This window comes from Meles meles, chromosome 5 (assembly GCF_922984935.1).
Source record: "Meles meles chromosome 5, mMelMel3.1 paternal haplotype, whole genome shotgun sequence".
NCBI classification, from domain to species: Eukaryota; Metazoa; Chordata; class Mammalia; order Carnivora; family Mustelidae; genus Meles; species Meles meles.
Window position 1 is genome coordinate 83,438,156 of NC_060070.1, and position 22,265 is coordinate 83,460,420.

Below are 22,265 nucleotides of genomic sequence, written 5' to 3' on the forward strand. Positions count from 1 at the left end.
GGGGATCAGAAGGTAGGGAAGCCCAGCAAAGGGACAGTCGAACACTCAGAGGGCACTCAGCCATTTCGAGAGACCTGACCCCGAATGGAGGGAAACAAGGAGACACACCCTGATTTCTTTCTTCCTCCCACCCACCCTCCGATCTCCTACTGCCTCCCATTGGCCAAATCTAGTTGGAAGCCCCTTAACAGCAGAGCCTGTGAAGTGTAGTTTGCGTGAGTCAGCCTCTGCAGAGCACAGCAGAGGAAGGGTCAGAAACAGATCTGTGGATAAACAGGAAAACCAGCATACAGAGGTTGAGTAACTTGCCCTCAGGACACAGGCTGTCGGACTTCCAATTCTGAGCATATACCCCCAGTCCATATTGTTTAATTATTATGAAGAAACAGGGCTTCGATGGAGCATCTGATGTGATTCTAATGAGCATCTCGTTTTATATATAATACATACATGATAAATACCTGAGGCGTGACTTATGACATACCTTTAGATACGACAGATTTGACACACATGTGTATATAGTATGCGTCCGTGTATTCTGAATATGTTTTATCTCATCCCTTTGGGATCCCACTGATGTTCTGTCTTTCACTTTCCTTTGAGTATACTAGATATTTAAAAACATTATTTTTAATTCTTAAAGATGGCTTCTTAGCCCATGTGCATCAGGCTGAGTAGGCAAGCGCCCGAGGTGGGCAGGGCTTGCTCAGAGAATGCGCAACCCTATCGGTGCCCCCACTCCCCGCCTCCTCCCCCCACAGGCAGCCATTGGCCTCCTCGGTGGCTTCACCTCCCCAGATCTCTGATTCAGCCTGGGTAAAAAAGTCACGTTCTTAATTATCCTTAAGTTCCTTCCTGCTCCGTGGTCCCATGACTCCCATCTTCAGGGAAAAGGTCAAATCTCTTATTTCGGCCTCCAGGAGAAAACCAAAACCAAAACCAAAATACGCATCACCCACAAGAGCCAAGAAGGAACCCCTGCATACAGCGAACCTGTGCTCTCTGTCCCACAGCACAGTTTTCCTTTCCTTTGATATTTGGCTCTCACACCAGTTGGTATCTGCTCACAAGTCCTTTAATACAATATGGCAAACGGGATAAAGGGAATGCTGAAGCCATTTACTTGATTTCTGATGGTGATTCGAACACACCTGCTCCACAGGACATTTGAGCTCCGTTAGGTCGAACATTTTGCTGGAATGTAACGATTGCATAATCAGACCCAGGCTCTCTGCTGGGTAGGGTAAAACAAAGAAATGAAGCACACAACAATTAAGGTGGTCTTCTTGCTTTGAATTACTCTCTGCATCTTGCAAATGTTATAGGAAAATAATGGAATCTGTTTTAAAAAGTGCCTTCCAAGTACAGAAAAGATAAAAAATACATTTATTATCCCACTTGCTCTGTAGGAAAAAAAAATCTTTTTACTTTGATAAAATGTCAACCATATGAGCTGTCCGAGAGACTGTGTGAGGGGGATTGCTGATGTGGAGACAGGGGAGGGAGAGGAATGTTCTGACAGATGGTGGGAGATGAAGAGTCTTGGATTTTGGTCTCGTACCTTAGATGTTGTGAGCTTTCCACCAGAGACAGCGATCAGAGCTCAGCACTCTTGGGTGACTTCCCAAAGAGTGCAGGGATGCTAGAGAGGACACTGACACACACACGCCCCCACCACATCTCCCTGCCTCTTGATCCCCAGAACTAGTATGCCATCTCCCAGTTCCCCAGAACGAGAGGGCGATGTCAAGCCTAGACCTCCGGCTAGCCCCCCACCACTTCCCTGTTCTCTATATTTGGAAAGATGAGAGGGGCAGAACAGACCCTATCACCTTTGCTTGCCCTTCACTCATTTAGTAAACATTTATTCACTGAACGTTACGTGCCCAGAACTGAGCTAAACAATGACACTGTGTAGTTGGTCAGGATGAGGTAATGAGGACAGAGGCAGCCCTTGTGTAAAAAATCTTAAACCCAACCCTATCGATGTTTTAGAAAGAAAAGGATGAATATCGGGCTCCCTTTCTTGCCCATTTCAGCCTCGTCTGCAACCAAGAATTAAACTGATGGCTCTATAACGTATTCCTTTTACCCCACCTTCCATCAGCGTGGACTACAGGGGACTAACAGTTTAATGGCAACAGGAGAGTTAAGAGTAAAACTACCTTTTGACACCACATTTAACTAACAGTGAATTAGAATAGAACCTCGGTGGAGATGCATATGACATCCATATCATTAGAGGACAAATTATTTTTGATCATTGCCATGACTATCAATATGAAATGAATTTATACCACTGTGTGTGAAGTGTTACCAAGCACAGGTCACATTTTGTTTCCTGGCTCCGAGAGTCCCAAAGGCAAATGCATCTGTAACCTGCAGCTGGTTTCCTTTCCCCACTGCCCCTCCTCTCCTCTTCGCACCCACTCTCTTCTAGTAATTTTCATTGAATGGTAACATTCTATAGCAAAACTCACAAGAAACTAAATGGCAGGATTCTGTGACAGACACAAGAGCCGGTCAGCCCTTGAAGTCACTAGTGATAACCCCCAGGGAAAGTCATGCATGATTCTGTAGCTGGCGGGGTGCCTTCAGAGGGAATCATGTCAGCAGCGAGCTGGCCTTGGATACTTCCAGGTCAGGGGTAGGTAAGGCGGTGCCAGGAAGCTTATGTCATTGCTGTCCCTGCTGGTGGAAGCAGAATTTGACTAAAGCCGTCAATCTCATCAAAACTCACAGAAGCTGGAGGGGTCTCCAGCAGCCTACTTCAGTGTGGGCGATCTGGCTTCAGCCCGCACTCGCGTCCATAATGCGTGCTTTCCAAGCACCCTTATAAGCCATGCCCGGTGCTCATTGCTGGCATACTGGCCTCATACCATGCATCTTGGTATAGACACTGAAGGGGTATCTAGGCAGAAGGTGTTAAATACCATTACCTTTCAGGGCTTGCTGTGTGATCCTTATAGCAATCACCTAGGATCTTAAATCCTTGTTCCATTTTTTTTTTTTTTTAATAGAAAAGTGATTTTCAGAACAGGTGGAATCTGAGATACCCTGGATGACCATTAACGTGCTCGAAGCGTGTCTGGTATTTTCCACCCAGTCTACTTGGAGATCAATTAACCGTTTCTTATGTGCAAAGTGCTCCCTTCTGAAAAGGTTTTTATGGGCTCAAAACGTCCATTACATTGTGTTTTTTTATGCCTTTTTGTTCACCCCCCCCCTTTACTAAAGTGCCACTTTTTAATGATCACATCAGTTTTGTGTTTCTTGGCTAGAGAAAATTGCTGTCATTTATGTCCCACCACTGCCTCTGAGTATTTTTTCTTTATGGTTGGTCTTTAACCTAATAACATACTTCTGTGTGTACACTAATGGCATCTTGACAATGATAATGGGCAGAAGCTCAATTAGGAAACATTAGAAATCATGCGGTTTAATCTATCACCGTATACACAAATTCCTAAAATGACAAGGAATTTCATTTTCTTTTGTCCTTTGCATTCTGAATCCTTTCATGGTTCCTGCCTCACACCTACCCACATCACTCTTCAAACGTATCCCTCAGGTTTACTAAAAACAGGATTTTTAGGTGAGCAAAGCTCTTACCTATTTGCCAATCCCAGGGCACCTTTAACAGCTCCTTGTGTTCCATGATGGCTCTGCAAATTCAAAGAAAACAGACACCATGAGCAAGATTATAATGTGTCCTGCCTTTTTTTCCCCCTTATTTATTCATTTACCAGATTTGTGCAAGTTACAAAACAACCACCAAATTGCAAATATAACCTTGGGCCAGGGATAGGGAAGTCTGCTTTGGCAACCTGAGGTTCCTCACCGCAGGTGCGGCGAGGGCATGGTGGCATTCAGACCTCCCACTGGCCTTTTCCCTAGAGAGTCTGCCTACAGGCCTTGATTTCTTCTTGCTTAGATGTGTTCTGACAAGTCAGTGGTGAGGTAGGGAAAACTTCTGTGCTTGCAGGTTTAATCAGGTTTTTTTCGAAGTCAGTTTTCTGATTGAGGGTTCTCTAGGGCAGTGGTTCTCAAAACTTAAGGTGCCAAAAAGCCACGTGGGGAGCGTGTTGTAACAGTTTCCCATGCTCCTTCCCCAGAGATATGAGTTCGGCAGATCTGGGGTACGGGAGTGGGGCACAGATGTGCATCTCTGTCAAGTTCTCCTGTGGTGCTGATGCTGCTGATGAGAAAAACGCACTTTGAGAATCACAGCTCCAGAAGAGGACCAGGAGGGTAAACTGGCCCCGCTCCACCAGAAATATGTTGGTTGGGGTGCACACTCAACATACTCCATTTGACACACACAGCCCCCGTGCCACTTTGATTTTGCCAGCAGTGGCACTGAGGGGCTCTATTCACTCAAATGGTCTATGACGGAAGCAAATGAGTGCTGGATAGCTATGGATATTTTTTGGATTCAGGAATAAGAATCCATAAAACGAGCCATCTATCTACAAAATGTTGGTTACGAATTTTGAACAGGGCAATCTCTTTTCCTCTCACAAAGTTGAAGCACCAAATTTAGGAGCTTTAAAAATGCCATCCCACTTTCAAAATGAATCAAAAATAAATCCTTTTCAGAGACTCTCCCCATCTTTATGCCCTGTTTGCTATGTAGTTTTCCCCCATGTCTTGGGATACGAAGATTTGGAGGATTTTTGGAAACAGCCTATTGGCAAAACATGTTTAAGGCAATGCCAAAATATCTTCCATAAATAATTTCAGATACTGAATTGATACAATTACAAGGCACTTGCCTTGTAGAAAGGGATTTGGTGAAATCAGAATTATTCGCTTCGTAGAAAAGGATTTGGTGAAATTAGGCTGTGGGCTGTACTATCAATCTTCACCCTTTACGTGAAACTAAAACATATGGTCTTTCTTGATGGAAAAGTATGCTTTGTTTGACACTTATTCTCACAATGATTCTGAGGCACGAGTCTGTGATGACACATATACATCGAGGCAGGTGGGGTGTTTTGGACTTTCAGATGCTTGATGAAAGTCTGTGTTTTATCTCCATATGTTTAAGGACAAGAGAACACCAAACTTCTAAGAGATGAATTTGAAATATGGTTCCTTCAGGCAAATCCTTGGGCAAGAAAAGAATGAACTTGTGAAAGGACAAACTTATACTGTGAGCTTTCTAGTAGTTGTTGTCACTAGGAAACAGGTGTCCCTCTTCAGAAGTGCATCCAATCATGGCATTTATGCTTTGCTATTCTACTTCTCTAAGTAAAACCACTGGCTGGTTTGGGAGAATCCGTGTACTTCTATTGCTTTCTTGTAAATTGTGTTCAGAGTCCACTAAGTGGTTTTCTAATAATTGATAATAAACTTCTTTAGTTTTGAAGAAGTTTACTAAGAAAGATGCGGAGCTTTCAGATTTCATGGAGGAGGTTAGTGAAAGACTTCCAGTCTTGATTTTATAAAATAAAGCGACCAACCGTACCCTAAATGAAAATAATTAGAATAAGCCCTAGGAGTATCTACTATCTGAATTTCTTATCATTTTTACTCACAATTGAATTCCACTGAAAAAAGCCCCAAAGAGTCCAATCATCCCCAGAAATTCCACTCGACTCAGGGTTCGGATGATGTATTCTTCCCAGACGTTGGAAATACCGTATAACGTGGCTCCTCCTAAGACCAGAAGGTCCCCTACCAGCTTATTTTCCCCTAGAAATCAGAAACACAAATGCAGCTTCATTAAAATTTTCTTAATGAGAATCTGGCACCAGAAAATTGAACTTCCTTTGTCTATTCTATTCCAATGTTTTTACAAAAGTCCGGTAATTTGCCAACTGAGATCTAGTAAAGTGTGTTTGTCTGTGCTCCACATAGGTTCTGGTATAAAAATCTTGCCTTTGTCTGCCCAACCAGAAGTCTTCTTTTACCCAAAAAAGCGACCAGTTGCTTCTATGATGCACCATCTCTACAAAGCCCCGTGTCTACTGTCTATATATATGTCTAGGAATATATGCTAATACATGTACATGTTATATTTGCTGCAGGGTGCTTTCCAACAGTTTAGTGAACATGGTGTAGCACAAACAGAGCTAGTCTGAATTTTCACCCTCTGCTCTACAGGGAGAGAAGCTGTAACAGAAGTAGTCGGGACTCTTTATTTTGACTGTGGGCAAAATATGTCCTTCCTTAAAAAATAAGAGTGAAGGAGATTATGAGTTGAAACTTTCAACTCCCCTAAAGTAAGTAATGCAAGAGTGAAAATATAGCTAATTCACTATTACATTAATATTTTCTTATATTTTCATAAAAATGTCTATTTGTTTTAAAACCAGTTTTGGTTGGTTTGAGTTTGGCCAATTTTTAATAAAAAATATTAAATAGTGCTGCACCCCACTATTTCTTATCATTAGGCAAATTCTACTCTAGGAAGTGTAAAGCCAGGAAGGAAGAGTGGACTTTAGCAGCCCATGAGGGCTTGTATCCAAGTAGTCTCTAGCTCTGTCCTCCTATACAGCTCAGCACATGGGAGCATGGCAGGCATGACGCTCCGGGGCACAAGAGAGGCGAGATGGGAAGGGTGCTCTCTCCAGCATGATTCTAGGGAAGGGGCTCACACCTAAGGGTAGCCTTGGATTCCCAGGTTGGCTGGAACAACTAAAACCATAGAACCAGTTTTTCAGTGTTCATTTGGGATCATTGAGCATTCTCTAGGCAATGACTTCACATAAAAGAATCTGGGCTGGGCTTGGGGAAAGACCTTTTCATTCATGCCTCTGCAGTGACATTGGGAGAGTCTATATTTACAGGCTTCTCTTGAACAACGCAGGGGATGGGGTGCTGAGCACCACCCCCCAACCCATTGACAAAAATCTGCATATAAATGTTGACCTCCCAAAGACTTAAAGACTAATAGCCTACTGTTGACCAATAATAAGCCTATGGACTTACCAATAATATAAACAATTAACACATATTTTGTATATGTAATATATACCATATTCTTACAATAAAATAAGCTGAAGAAAAGAAAATGTTAAGAAAATCAAGAGGTGGAGAAAATACATTTACAGTGCCGTACTGTATTGAAAAAAAAAATCCATTTACAAATGGGCCCTTGCATTTCAAATGTATGCTGTTCAAAGGTCAACTGTACTCTAACAGTGTCACTTTTCCTAAGGCCAATTTCTACTCCTGGTAAGGATCACAGAGAGAAGAGACACTGAAAGGTGGGAGAGCTTACTGGAGTCAGCCTCCTGGGAAAACCACTACTTAACCACCAGATGGAGAAATAAATGGTGAATTAGACTATTCTGGAGTGTTGAAAGACTATTCACATAATTTATGAAAATGAACCCATCCCACTGAATATTTTTGAGTTTTAAATGTGACCAACTGCCTTGTTTTTCTGGTACTCTCTTGGTTTTAGTACCAAATTCCCTCAACTCAGGAAACTCCACCATACCGAGCAACCCGAGACAGTCATTTCTCCTAATTCACTGCAGTAGAACAGCTGTACATTTCTTATAAGGGTCACGACTATAGAGAAATAAGTGCAAGTGCTATAGCAGAAAAAATACTGGCTAGATTCACATCTAAGCCACACCATTTAGTACTGGTGTGTCCTTGCACACGCTTCTCATCTCCGTTAGCCTTGATTTCTTCAGCTGCAAAAGTGAGACTAAGAAAACTTTCTTGGCATAGTTAGGAGAATTAAATGAGATAATTCATGGGAAAGTGCCTTGCACCAAAAAAATGGTCACTCTTTGTTTCTGATTTAATTAAAATGTTCCTCCTTGGAAATGTTTTCTCTTCCTTGAAATAACTACCAAATTATGTTTAATAATAAGAAAAAATGTCATTATAGGTATCTAACATCTTTAATAAATGAACTAAAAGATGCAGTAAAAGTATTATAGTTGAAATATGATAATAGTGGAGAGCAAGAAATATATTTATCATAAGGAGCTGTTTTAATTGAGTTTCATCTTAGTCTTAGGACTTTCTTCTCTTCCCCTCCCACTTGTACAGCACACTCCCCAGGCGCGGAGGCAGAACCTCCTAGGGCCAGAGACTGTGGCTGCCTTCTCTCCACTTCTGTCTGCAGTGGGCAAAGCTGCTGGCAAAGCTTCATCAGAAGCATGATTCCCGATATGGACATTTTGAGCCTGCTGCCATCTGTGACGTTTCCTTTAGCGAGGCTTCAATCAAAATGAGGAAGAAACATCCTAACAAGAAGAATGAGAGCAATTACTTAAATTATAATGAAGTCAGAGGAACTTTGAACAGGCTGTTATCCCTGTGTTTGAGGAAAGAATTTTCAAAATCCCAAGCTAAGGTGAACTGTGGATCAAGTAATAAAAAAATGATGAAGTCAGTCTCTTTTCCTATGAAAAGCTCTTGATTGGGGGATGACAATTTATATTGAGTTGAATGCCTGCCTGAAGTTCTGATGAGTGACTGAAGTATTTCAAAAAAATTTCTGTCCCTGGTGAGTAATAACATTGAGTCAATTCTACTGTCAAGGTGAAAACAAATGGACTGTTTAGCATAGTGATGCATGCCAATATTAATATTGGATTGTCCTTAAAACCAGAGTGGTTTTTTTTTCTTTTTCCAAAACATTTTGTATGACAGCTTAAATTGCTGCCTAATTAATTTTGTCTAATTTATTTTATAAAATAAGCCCTTGGATCCTATATTTGGGCTGCCTTTAGAACACCATACCATGTACTTGGGCACCATTACTTTAGCACGGAAGGTACTCTGTGATGATAAATTTTAATTGTTAACATGAAGACTTCACATATCACAAAAAGAAGGGTGCTGTGAGTCTTAAATAGATAAAACCTGCTCTAGTGTGTTTGAGCTACTCTGAATTGTTTTTTAAAAATTACTACTTTTGGAAGACCCTCAAATGGACTTACTTTCTTTTCTTTAATAGTATCACTCCTTCCTAATACTGCGTTTGAAATCAAGAAGACATTTTTTTGTCCCTAGGAGTAGTGAATACAGTCTAGTGAAATCAATTCAATTTAGCCTAACATTCTGGGCTTTGAACATTCAGATTGTCAGGGCAATTGTCTTCTTTGACTAGGAAATGCAAGATGACAGCAGGTGGTCCAATGGCTAAGGTTCAGCAAAGCAGAATTTTCATAAATAAGGTCACATGCTTCTGCTTAGTCTATGTTTCTGTCCTTCCAGTAAAGCAGAGAAAGTGTAATTAAGTTATAGCTTTAGAACCACTAGTCGCATTATATCAGACAAAACAAAAAAAAACAAAAAAAACCAAAAAAAAAACTATCTGATTTTTCCAAAGAGATTATCCATATCAGGATCACATGGGCATAGACTGTAAAACTGGCCCTTTCATACGATATCTGTTGATATCCCATGAACCAGTGTTTCATAGAAAAGAATCTGGGAGAAGCTGGTGTGTGTGTTTTAGCCCATCTGTTAAGGTAGGGCTGATAATGTTGTTTAGGCAGTGGGTTTGTGAGCACCAGGACCGCAAGGCTTTCTCTCTTTTACTCCGTGTTGTATCTTTAGCTCCCAGAGATGTGGAAGAGGGAAGGAAGCCTCCCCCAGAGTTCAAGAGCCTTGGGTTCTATTCTAGACCGGCTCTGGTAGCTCTGACTTTGGGAACTCACTTGGCTTCCCTGTATCTTAGTGTTCTTGTGGGTCACAAGAAGTTGCTGAACAAGGTCTGTTTCAGCTACTATGTTCTATGATACAAGTTAAAAAAAATAAAATGTATTTATTTCCTATACTTCCTACAACCTAGGCACTTCATACAACCTAGGTTCATTATGACAAACATCCCAATTTTGATTATCATCTAATTCCCTAAAAGGAAGGACAAGTCCAAGAACTATAGAAATGGGAATACTTTCTATCCTATTCTTGATATTAACAAAGGAGGTCATTTTTTAAATCCTGTTCTCCAAAACCTTATGTAGCATAAGAATTTTTGTACATTTTAAAGAACTGCAAGGCTTAAAAAAGGTTCCTCTGGAAACCATCCTCACCATCCTGAATCAGGATCCCCATCAGATTTAGAGCAATTTGATGAGTAAATCTTGAAGCTTTACCCTACAGGTCTACAAGCTGTGATTGATAACCACAAGTCCTTCCTACCAAAAAAATAAACAAACAAAAAAAATCATGCACAAGGAGACTAAACTTAGCTCCCCTCCATAAAAATATTAAGTATTCCTAATCTAGTCTTCAAACTTCAAATATCCACTCTTAGCTTATACACCAACCTTCACCCAGTGGTTTGAGAACTCAGCCTTTCCCTGACTTGAGAAAGAAAGAGTTGGAGGGTCAGGGGTGGAGAAGGCCCCTGCAGTTCAAGAGAGGACCACCAACACCATGTCTAACCAGCTGGTTTGGGCCAGGCAGTAATGACCTTCCAAAATAGTCTCCAAATGGGCCCTAACCCCCAATTTTAAATACCATCTGAATGTTTCTGAATATATTCAGAAAGAGCAGAAAATTTGTATTTTGCCTCTTTCATTTACTCATGAAACATGGATTAAGCACCTCCCACATGCCATATTCAAGGTGCTGAGGAACAAACATGACTCAGACACAGACACTGGGAAGACCAGCTTCCTTGTTCCTATCCTACCATGAACATTCAGTGTCTTGTCTTGACCTTACACATATGGGCACCTAATGGGGCAAACACCTAGGGACTCACCCGCTCCCTGATGCCTTCCCATGAGGACATCCGCTCCTGCCATGCAGCCCATTCCCAGGATGCAGACCACGATGCCGAGGAAATGCACAGCCTTGTACCGAATCAGCAGGAAGAACCAGGAGAGCAAAATCACCACCGGGATCACAAAGCAGTCCAAGAGCTATAGGGAAGGAGTGAGGTTAGCAACAACAGGAGGTTTAGGAGGAAGCCTCCCACATAATAAAGAAACTAACTCAGCCCTGTAGAGAAGATATTTCCCCTGAACCCGAGTGTCTGTGTAGACCCCGAACTGATTTAGTTAAACAGACTCTGAAAAAAGCACAAACTACTTAAACATCTCCCAAGCTGTGATGGAAAAGGCAGAAGGCCAATGGATAAGACAGGATGGGTGGTGAACAGTGTCCTGCCCCGACGAGGTGGGGGCAGGTCTGCCTCCCATCTTTTTCGGTGCCCAGACTCCCCCAGAACACCTCACATGAGGGGAGAATACGTGGAGCCGTTTTAGATGGTTCCACTATTTGGGGAGTAAATTGGGATGGGAGGTGAGGAGGCAGAGGTCTTACCATGTTTTATAAATTATTAGAATTTAGACAAAAGTTGAACCTAATTTTCCCCCAGATAACTGTCTTCTTACTACTTATAAACATATTTGCTCTAAATACAAACACAAAATGACTCTCGAGTTTACAATACTTTAAAAATTCTGTTGTAAAACAGAGTAAGGGGGGGGAATAAAGAGTATAGAAAAAAATTTTTATTTCATTTCTTACATATTTTGTGCTAATAGTGAGATTCCATCTGACATGGAAGCCCCAGGAGTTGGTAGAGAGTTGGCCCTAATCATGGAGCAAGTTAACGTGATGAAATGAGGAGACTGTTGTGACTGGAGTCCGGAGATTTGAATTTGAGTACCGTATCCTTCCTTAGAGTAGCGTGAACTCGGGCAAATCACACACTCAGGAAGCCTCAATTTCCTGCTAGTATAATGAAGAGAATAACTCACTGGCTTCCTCCAAAGTGTACCAAGAAGCTTAGACATAAGACATGAGAAAACATTTTATAAATTACAAGGGTCTCAATGCTGGTCTGTAATCATGCTTCCAAACACATGTTCTGGGACCCCCAGAACAGGTTGTTTCTACTACATCCTAGTAAAACACAGTGACCTTTGGATACTCCAGCAAGGCAGGATCTCCACTAGACAAACTATGTCCCACAGGACTTCCAAGGCCATGTACCCAATGAGAAACTGGTGATTCTGTCCCACCACCCAGTACCACTCCTCTGCTAGAATCCTAAACAAGTGACTTCAGCACCCCGAAGTCAGATGCAGGGCAGTGATCGCTCTACTCCTCCACACTTGCTGCCTATATCATGTCAGTTACCAAGTGCTGCCAATTCCATCTTCTAAACATCTCAAGTGCATTCATGCCACTCTCTCCCATTTTTGCCACCTGGACTAAACTCGCACTTATCTTACCTGGAATAAGCCTTTCTGTCCTGCCTCGGGGTCTTCAATCATGCATCCCCCTCCATCTGGAATGCCCCATCTGAACTCCCAAACTCCTGCCTCCTTTTCCTTCAGGCCTGCACTTATATACTGCCTTCTCAAGGAAGCCTCGTGGGTTCCCAGGCCAGGTCAGGTCCATCCATGCTTTCCTTGTGCCCTGTGTCCTTTATAGTGTTAATTGCAACAATACGTAATGAGAACAGAATTATTGGCACGATCTCTGACTTCCCTATGTGTCCAGAGGTCTATGAGAACAGGACTACATTCTCAGTACCCAGACCCTGCTATGTTCATGAGAAGTATCCCAATGGTAGTGACTAAACAAGTACATACAGGATTTTTAATGATCAATAACATCCAAGATTCATTAAAGGATGGAAAATATTTGTATATTTGCAAAGCATGCCTGCCCATCAGCATGAATTTGGGGACCATAAACAGCACTCAGAATCCCCTCCTTCCCAAAAGGTTTTTGTGATTGGCAGACTCTCAGGCTTCTTTGTGCCTTGGTCTCCTTTGCAACACAAGCAATCAGAATTGTAAGCTTTCCCTTGCCCCCCTGCCCCGCCCCCCGCCCTGGGGTGCTGTGAGACAATAGGTGATGAAGGGCCCAGTGAATGCTGAGTAACAGCCTGTTGCTTGGGGTCTGAGTCTATAGGTCATAGCACTCTAAGGGACTCTGTATTGGGGTGGGGGCTGCTAGTATTGCCCAAAAGCACAGGGTTGCTCATTGCACAGTTAATTAGCAAGTTAATGATCCTACTTGATATGGTAAAACACTCTAAGGCAGTTAGTACAACAGGCTTCAAATGCCCTTGAAGTATATTAGGAAATTTGCGTTTGCCAGTGAAAATTATTCACTGGACAAAAAAAAAAAACAGTTGGTGTGTCTTGTTTTAAAAATTAGAAATGATTGAATCAATAGTTGAAATATTTAGGTACAGGCTCCACAATTTGGATTTCATTGTCCAGCTGGAAGCCCTTGGTCAGTGGAGCTGAGGGCTTCTGTTCCTGAATTATGAAAGGCTAACCAGGCCATCATTCAAACTTTGGGGAGGACTGAGTGAGCCTTTTTGGTTTTCAATGTCATAAGAAACCCCAAAGAACTGGATGAGTCCTGGGATCTATTCTTTTAATGGGTTGAACTGAAAAATCCTTATTTGTACATGGCAGGTGGTCCTATGGATGGGGAATACCTCTAAATGGAAGGGGAAAGGATAAAGAAGTATACAGTTCAAGCCAGGGTTTCTGGAATATTCAGCTAGGGAAGCTTGGTGCCCAACATACAGTGGGGGATCAATAATGGGCGGCTGAATGAATTAATGAATGGACAGATACTTGACTTGGTATCACTGACTGTGAGAAGACATTTGGACTAATTCAGGCACTGTTGGCATTTTGGATAGGGCAGTGTATTAGGCAGGATTGCCCCATGATCTCTGCAGGGCTTTCACCATTGCTGGGCACTGGCCACTAAAACAAATGCTCGCATATACTTACAACCATCCCTCAGTTTAGAATCAACTAGACTCTCCCTACTGCCTTCACTTAAAAGCTGGGGACTCAGAAGTTTCAAGAGATGAAGCGATATGCTCAAGGTCACTCAAACTGTTGTTATCAGTGGGAGTTCTGTCATGGTTTTTTTTTTTTTTTTAAACAACATATTAATGAGGGTCAATGACAGGAATTGCCAAAGGTAGAGATCTCATCACTGCATCTGTAACTACAGAAGGAAATAAACATTTGAGAGCTTCTGTTAATAAACAGGCTATTACTTTTTGGTGATTTCTTTGGCTCCAGCCTTTTCCCTGTGGTCATATAGCATGAAACATATTGACAAAATAATTCTCCAATAGTTTTCTGGTGGCTTAACTCCTTAGCAAAGTGGTTGTTGGAGTAATAAAAGAGAGAAGTGTGATAACAGAGGTCCACAATTGGGGCTGTTAAAAAAAAGGCAAAGAACAAAAACCCTTCTGATTCAGTCATTAATCTTTAGGAGACTTACCTTCCTTTGCCTACATTTCTATATCCAAAAAGAAATGATAAGATATTAACACCAAAAAATAAACAAATGAATGCTATTTCATAATTATCTTTTTTTCCCTTCTCCATTTACTTTACAAGTTTTTATTTAAATTCCAATTAGTTAACATACAGTGTAATACTATTTTCAAGTGTACAATATAGTGATTCCATACTTCCAGACTACACCCGGAGCTCATCATAGCAAGTGCTCTCCTTAACCCACATTGCCTGCTTAACCCATCCCCCAACCACCTCCCCTTTGGAAACCATCAGTTTGTTCTCTATAGTTAAGAGTCAGCTTCTTGGTTTGCCTCACTCTTTTTTCACTTTGCTCATTTGTTTCATTTCTCAAATTCCATATATGAGTGAAATCACACAGTATTTGTCTTTCTCTGACTGACCTATTTCACTTAGCATTATACTCTCTAGCTCCATCCATGTCATTGCAAATGGCAAGATTTCATTCTTTTTATGCTCTGAAAAATCTCAACGGACACTAAGAATACCATGGAAACAAAAGTGTTCATTACAACCTTGGATTTACATCTTTTTTATCCAAAAAATTTAAACTAACTCTTCCACATCATTAGTCTTTAGACACTACCTGCCAGAGAGGTCTATGATCCCAAGTTGTCCGATACTGTTGATGGAGGCACTGGGGCATACCATGCTCAGTGGGTGGGACACATTCTCTAAAGCCAAGGTGATAGCTCCAGAATTATTATTTAAACTTGATAGCTTTAAATAACATTTACAGTAGGTTGTAAATATTATTAATGCTTTGCTTCATTTGTATTTATTTATTTATTATAAATTTACAGTTTGCAAAACACATTATTTTTACTTTATCTCCAAAAATAGCACTTGAAAGGAGTTAGGATTATACCCATTTTATGGGTAAGGAAACTGAGCCTCCAATAATAAAGCAAGTTAGTGCCAGAGTTGGGGCTAAAATACTAGTATCTGTACTCCTAGGCTTCACAGTTAAAGTGCAGCTTCCAAAAATTATTTAATAATAACTAAAAAAAGACTGTGTTGACATTGCTTTTAGGACAACAGAAATTAATATTAAATAACATAATATATAATTATATATATTTTTAAGTACACATTGGAAGATCACAGCATCATTTAACTTTGTCTCCTCTCTCAGCCTCCCTATCTTTTCAGCTTCAGCCAATCTCTTACCACTGGATTTTTCCTGACAGTCTCCAACCACACTTGGTTATGTTCTTTCCTTAACACACACACACACACACACACACACACACACACACACACACCCTCTTCTTGCCAATACCCACTCAAGCTTCTCTATTCCTTTCTATGCTAACTCCATTTGCCAATACTCCCTAGACCACCTCTATCTGGATTCAGACATGCTCAATCTGGTTTTCATGCTCACTTGTAAGTCCCTCTTCTCCTCTAACATGGTCATTCCTTCTTCACTATATTTTTCTCCACCATCTCACTCAGAACCTGGGATTTAGTAGATGCCCAGTAAATGCTTGCTGAATTTGAAAAAAAAAAAAACCAAAAAACTTTTTCCTACCCTTACCCGTCCCTAATTCTGCTGCTCCCATGACTTTCTCGCTCGTCATCCCACTAATTTTATTTAACTTATTTCTTGTATGAAATATGAGTTTTATCCCTTCTACTTTACTTGATGTGTGTCTATCTTTGTCATGTGCATATTTAGTTGATATGTGTCTATATCTCTACAATATCTTTGTGAGTAAATGTAAGTGGCTGAACTCAGACCCACTATATAACTTGACTAGTTGAGGCCTATTACACTTGGTTGATTATGATGATACATTTCTGACTTACACAGCATTTCATCATACAATCACTAGCATGTTCATATAAGTTCTGATTGTTAAATATAATCATGCTACATGACTCTCAAAATTAGTGCAAAATGATTAAATAAGGAAAATAATGTAAATCCTGTCCCCATGACATATCCCATAACCATGCAAAGTACAACAATCTCACTTGTGGTACAATACACCATAAGCCTCCCAATATCACACATACCATTGGATTACTGCATCCTCTCTCTCTGTGTGTCTCTAGTTCTATCTCACCTTCATTTATTTGAAAGAGAGAGAGAATGGTGCATATGAGTTGGGGGAGGCAGAAGGAGAGGGAGAGAGAACCCTCCAGCAGACTCCCTACTGAGTGCAGAGCCTGATGTGGGACTCGATTTCATGACTGTGAGATCATGACCTGCGCTGAAATCAAGAGTTGGCCCATCAGCCAACTGAGACACCCAGGCGCCCCTATTATTTTTGTTTGTTTTAATCAAAACAGAAAATGTAGACAGTCACATAGCACCTAAAGTAAATGGTAAACTTAGGCTGTTGTTAAATTTTTCTCTTAGTTCTACAGTTTCACCAAATTAATCCAAAGTATAAACAAAATTAATTTTATTTTTAAAAAGAATCAGTAGCTTTGCCTGGAGGTACAGCAAAAGACTAGTAGGCTACTTCTTTCCACAAGAAGTGATTTCTTCCAAAAGACCAAATTTGTGACTTAGATTTTATCCCTTTCAAAAAGTTACTTTAATTTATGAAAAGGAACAAATACAGAGCATCATAAGGGTCATAAAATTAGCCTGTCATGCTATTTTATGTTTTCTGACTTGTGTGCTTACAAGCTTTGCAACACGATGATGACAAAAAATATAAGTAACCTGGATGGGAGAATTGCTCTGCAAATCCAAAACAGGCATTTCAGGAAATCTCCCTAGCATTTACATTTTGTTCTTACAGACTTAAAGACTCAACAAGGCTTGTCCTTTAGCTCCATCTTATGGACCTTAAATATCTTTGGAAAAACTGAGTCACTCTGATAAAATGTCTATATCCAGAGGCTTAGAGCTACCTGTGGCTACCTGTGTCTTTTGTGGCTAACAAACTACCTGTACTGTTTCCTTTAATGTTGCATATTTGTGGTTCCAATCACTTACTTCTGCTCTCCTCTAGAATCTATCTGGCAGAAAATAATAACTTGACCCATTTGGATTACCTATTTTTGTAGGTCAAATTGATTGAATATTGACAATTCCTCTTGGTCACCTAAGATACCCAAAGAACCAAATGGAGATTAGATGCGGGCTGTATTAACATTAGATCTGGTGTGCAGAAGACTTGTCTTGCCTCCTATTTCCCACTTCAATTTTAACTTAGCCTAATCTTTCTTAGGCAGATATACTGGGGAAAACAGCCATCAAGCTGAGGCCTCTTTCTCAGGGGTCCTTCTAGCAAGGGACAATCCAGAAAGCAGGCAGAAATGAAATATTTGGATGACAGTTTTTTCCTCCTTTTTCTTTCCTATTAAGACATAATAACCTCACCAAGCGGTAAAGTTCCCTATTGGATATCGGATTAGCTATTTCCTCTTTAGGGTGAAGTAAGGAGGGATGGAGAAAAAGGAGAGTTTTCTTCCATTCTCTCAGTGTTTAGAAGGGAATGGACGTCCCCCTGGGCATGAGTGGTATCATGGGGAAAACAGGAGTTCCTCCATCATCCTTCTATACCATTTTGGTTTGGCTAACGTGTACATTCACATAAATGTTCATTCCTTGATCAAAGTTCTACGTATTATATTATCAGTCATAAAAATCCCTAGATTTTTTCCCTAGATTTTCTCTAGAAGAGAAAATCAGAATCTGCAAGCATAAAATGTTAACAATGGTCATCTTTGGATAAGATAACTGGATTGTCACAACCCCACCATCCCAATTCTCTGTGGTTTCCAAATTTCCTCTCTTGAGTATATACAGCTTTCAAAATATATACAACAACACATGTTAGGAGAGTGTAAAAAAACCTACAAGAGTCAGATCAGTCTTTCTCAAGGGAAGCAGATGGTTTGTAAAAAACTTAAAAACAAAACACAAAACCCGCCACCCAACTGCTCCCATTCCAGTAGAGCATAATGAGGAGGTGATCTCATCCCTCTTTCTAATTGTCTGCCAAAAAGACTCCTCCGCCAGCCTCATTAGCGCTCCCCTCCGGCTATTCACAGGGAAAAAGCTCCCCTCGCGTGGCCCAGCTGTCAGAGGCTAAACCTGAGGCAACCACGAGGTGATTCCAGGAACGAGAACATTTCCCTACTTTCCCTTCCTCTGCTTCTAATTGGCAATTCTCCCGTGTTTCTAAAAGTGATGTATATTATAAATTCATCTCCGGTGAGTAAAACTGAAGCATTAGCAGGGAAGGATCCTAAAAAAGGACAATCTTCAGTATCACAGACACAACAAAAGTCCTTTTTTGGCAGACAGTCCAGCTGAAGAGAGTGGGGTGTAAATTTGGAAAATGCACATTCATATGCAATCAAGAACCACTTTAATTCGGTGGCCTGGACACATACCCATCCCCGGAGCGTTTGAAAAATCCAACTGGGAATATCTTTCATCAGGAACAGGCTTTTCTGGTAGACACCCTCCTTCCCTCCACCTCTTGGATTTTTTTCCTCTCAGAGTTATTCTATTCATAATACCTCCACCCCTATACCTTAGGACCTAATGTTTAGGTTTTATTGTCTTGAAATATTCATATTAGATGAAGACATATTTCCATCATGTTGCCCAAGAGATCCAAACTAATAAAATGTGTCCTTGTGCTGATGATATGACAGCTATATTCCAGGAAATGTCCTATTTCCGAGACTTAAAAAAGATTTTCACCAAACTACTTTCCTTGTTACTACCGGTAAGGATTTAAACATGTGACTTTTCTATGTCTCCTTGTGCCAGTCCATCAGAACTTCCTAGCTGTTAAAATCATTCACTTTGCTTCTTTGGCTTCAACTCTCAAAGACAGAAAGAAAGAAAAGGGGGGAAAAAAAGACACTACCCTGCACTGAAAATCTGGGACAGGAACCTGGAAATCTAGGTGACCCCTGGAAAACAGATAATTAGGAGACACGTACTCCCTAGCCCTACTGTAGGGAAATCTGTCTCAGGTGAGAGCAGAGCTGCCCCAAAGGACAAATTCCTTCTGGGTGAGCATCACCGGACTTTGAATCAAGTTTAAGAATAAGCTGTGACTATCGGTAAACCGGGTTTTAGAAGTAGAAAGCAAGGAGTTCGCATTTACTGAATGTCTACTATAAAACAGGCAGAATGCTAGGTTCTTATTTTCCCCATTTTACGGATGCTAAAACAGAGTACTGAAGTTATAGGTAACTTACTTCAAGTCGCACAGTCTTAAGTGTCAGAGCCAAGATGATCCCAGGTCTGCCACTCTTCTTGTACAAAGTGAGTATAAGCAGTCAGGTCCAGGTGGGGTAGAAACTATATCGGATCCAGTTATAACAACACTGGTCTAGGCTAGGTCAGCTTTGACTCAGTCTAGCAGACTCCTGTGCTCTTTCTTACCCTGAGAGCATGCTGGGCCAGTGGGCAGACTCTGAGGGTATTGAAAAAATAACCACTGGTTGTCTGCATTTTTTTTTATTAAATAAGGTGCAGTTTATAAGAAAAAGTGTATGAGAATTAGAATTGTATCACCAGAATGGAAACTGCTGCTTTCCATTTATGACAGCATAAACTATGGCTCTGTTTTGCTGAAAACATCCATTCATCAATATCCACTTAGTGAATGATACCTCTTCCCAGGAAGACAATCACAAACCTAGTTATAATTTTTTTCTTACATATCCAACATTTTTGCAGAAGGAAAAAAAGGAATTAGAATAGTTTGGGTTTGGCGATGAGTCTTTGATACTGCGTGGCTATCTTGAGTGGTTTTTGGAGAAGTGGTTGCCTTAAGTCAACCACGCACCACTAACTTGTATTTCTTATTTATAAAAATCATCAGACAGAAGAACATTAACAATAACATTAAAGAAAGCACACATTTCAAAGCACATATTGAAGGAAATGAAAGTTTCTGATGAAATATTAATTCTACAGCAATTTTGCATTACTTTTGATTCCTCCCAGCATTAAAACGGCAGGCAGAAACAATTTCAAAAGCTACAGGAGACCATCTTGTACTTTTTTGGCCTCTGCTTCTAGGTTTAACTCAACTCTTCCAGGTTTTATTAAAAAAGACAAAATCCGATTTTCATTGCCTTCTACTCATCATTTATTTATGTATTCAACAGGTGTCTATTGAGTGCCCGCTGCATGCTCAGCACTGCTAGAGATGCAGCAGATACCAGAGTGAACAAGACATTCTACAACTTGGTCCAAAGCAGACAGATGCCAATGAATACACATCGCTTTCCTGGAGTTCACCGTCAGTGCTCCCCTAGGACTTGCCTGGCCCTGAAGCTCCCTCTGTCCTCTGTTCTTTGGGACCTTCCCGTTCTACTCCTTAAGGGACCTGGCTTCCAGCATCTATCCCATGTCCCTCTTGATCCTGTCCTCTCTGTTGGCCATTTTCCTTTGCCATATAGACCCATGCTGATTTTACCCTGGAAGCCTAATTGCTCTGTAGCTATTTATTTTTCCCTTTTCACAGCCACTTTCTGAAAGATTAATCTACAGCCACTGCCTCCGGTATTTGGGCCCCAGGGCCCCAATCATTCCTCAAGATACAGCAATACTGACACCTTTCTTGGCCAGGATCACCAAAGCTACATTGTGCTGCTGCTTTTGACTAAACCTTCTGCAGCATTTGGCGTTACTAATCATTCTCCCATTTAATTCTCTCCTCTCCTGATTTATGTCTTTTTTTCTTCCCTCCTCCCTCTCTGGCCCTTCCTTCTGGGTTGTTTTTTTCTTTTTCTTCCTTTTTTTTTTTTTTGACTAATTTTGTTCTTTTTGTCCCTCAAAGTTGTCACATCTGAGGGCTCAGTCCTTGGCACTCTCATTTTCATATTCTACATATGCCACCCTCTGGCTGTCACCCACCTCTTACTTCTTTTCCTGCCAAACTTCTTGAAAAGAGTTGCATTCAGCCACTGCTTCCATCTCCCTCAACTTCATTCAGCCACTCAGTGCAATCTGGGTTCTGTTTCCCAAGCACAGTCAAAACTGCTCAAAAATACACTTCTTGTTTTTGAGCCCAGCAGAGACACTTTAGTCCTTACTGGACTCAGTACAGCATCTGACACTCCCTCCTGCTGGTGCTCTTACCTGCCAGGCTCCCAATCCAGTCCTTCATCTCCCCAGCCTCCTTGTCAGACTGTTATGAGTTCCTAGTCTATGGGCTCCTGGATTCACTCTCGTTTCTCCTATGCTATGCTTCTGGGACTTTGCCATAGTATCTGTTCCCGTCTCTCCACACTTATCCTGAATGATGTCACCTACTCTTCTGGCTTCAAAAGTCATCTCTCTGCTGATGACTTCCAAATCTACGTCTCAAATCTGGACCCATCTCTTAGACTCCAGAGCCTCCTGATCTCGTGTGGATGTACCAAAAATACCTACAGTTCAGCATGGCACGAACATAACTCACTCTTTGTCTCCATACTGTTCTTCCCCCGCTGAATGGGACCACTGGAGACTTAGTTGCTCAGGTCTGAATCCCGAACCCTAATATCTAAGCCGTCACTCCTTTCCTCCTGAAACACTTCCCTGACTTGCTTCCAGGGTCTATCACATTCTTTTAGTTCTCTTCTTTCCTCCGGTATCTGAATGTTGGCAGGTCCCAAGGCTCAGCATTCAGGTTCCTTCTCTTCTCCATTTACATTCACCCCATTGGTGATATAATAAGGCCATAACTTTCAACCTCATCTATTTAAAAATGATTCTAAATTAATAATCTGAGCCCCCACCTCTCTCCTGAACCCCAGATACATATCCCCAGCCGCCTCTAGCAAGCTCTGCCTGGATGTCCAACAGGAAGCTCAAGCCCATGTGGCCAAAGCAGAATCTTGATTTTCTGTTCCACATCTGCTCTTCCCCTGTGTTCCTCGTTTTACCACATGGCACAACCCAGTGGCTGAGTCCAATAACCGAGGAATCATTCTTGAATCTCTCAAACATCCCTCATACAAATACTCAGAAAACCCTATGGGCTCCATCTTATAAATGTATCCCCCAAGCTCTAGCCACCTCTGTAGTTAGCACCTGGCTTC

The 22,265-nt window shown here is 41.2% G+C and overlaps 1 protein-coding gene across 1 annotated transcript in view; it reads right to left on the minus strand.

The window, feature by feature from the left end:
* SLC35F1 (solute carrier family 35 member F1) overlaps positions 1-22,265 on the minus strand; it is a 398,751-nt gene that overhangs the window by 35,075 nt on the left and 341,411 nt on the right. The window contains exons 4-6 of the mRNA XM_046004052.1: positions 10,691-10,850; positions 5,541-5,697; positions 3,613-3,665 (exon numbers count right to left, since the gene is read on the minus strand). Of these exons, the coding sequence (XP_045860008.1) occupies positions 3,613-3,665; positions 5,541-5,697; positions 10,691-10,850 (370 nt within the window). The remainder of the gene's footprint in view (positions 1-3,612; positions 3,666-5,540; positions 5,698-10,690; positions 10,851-22,265) is intronic.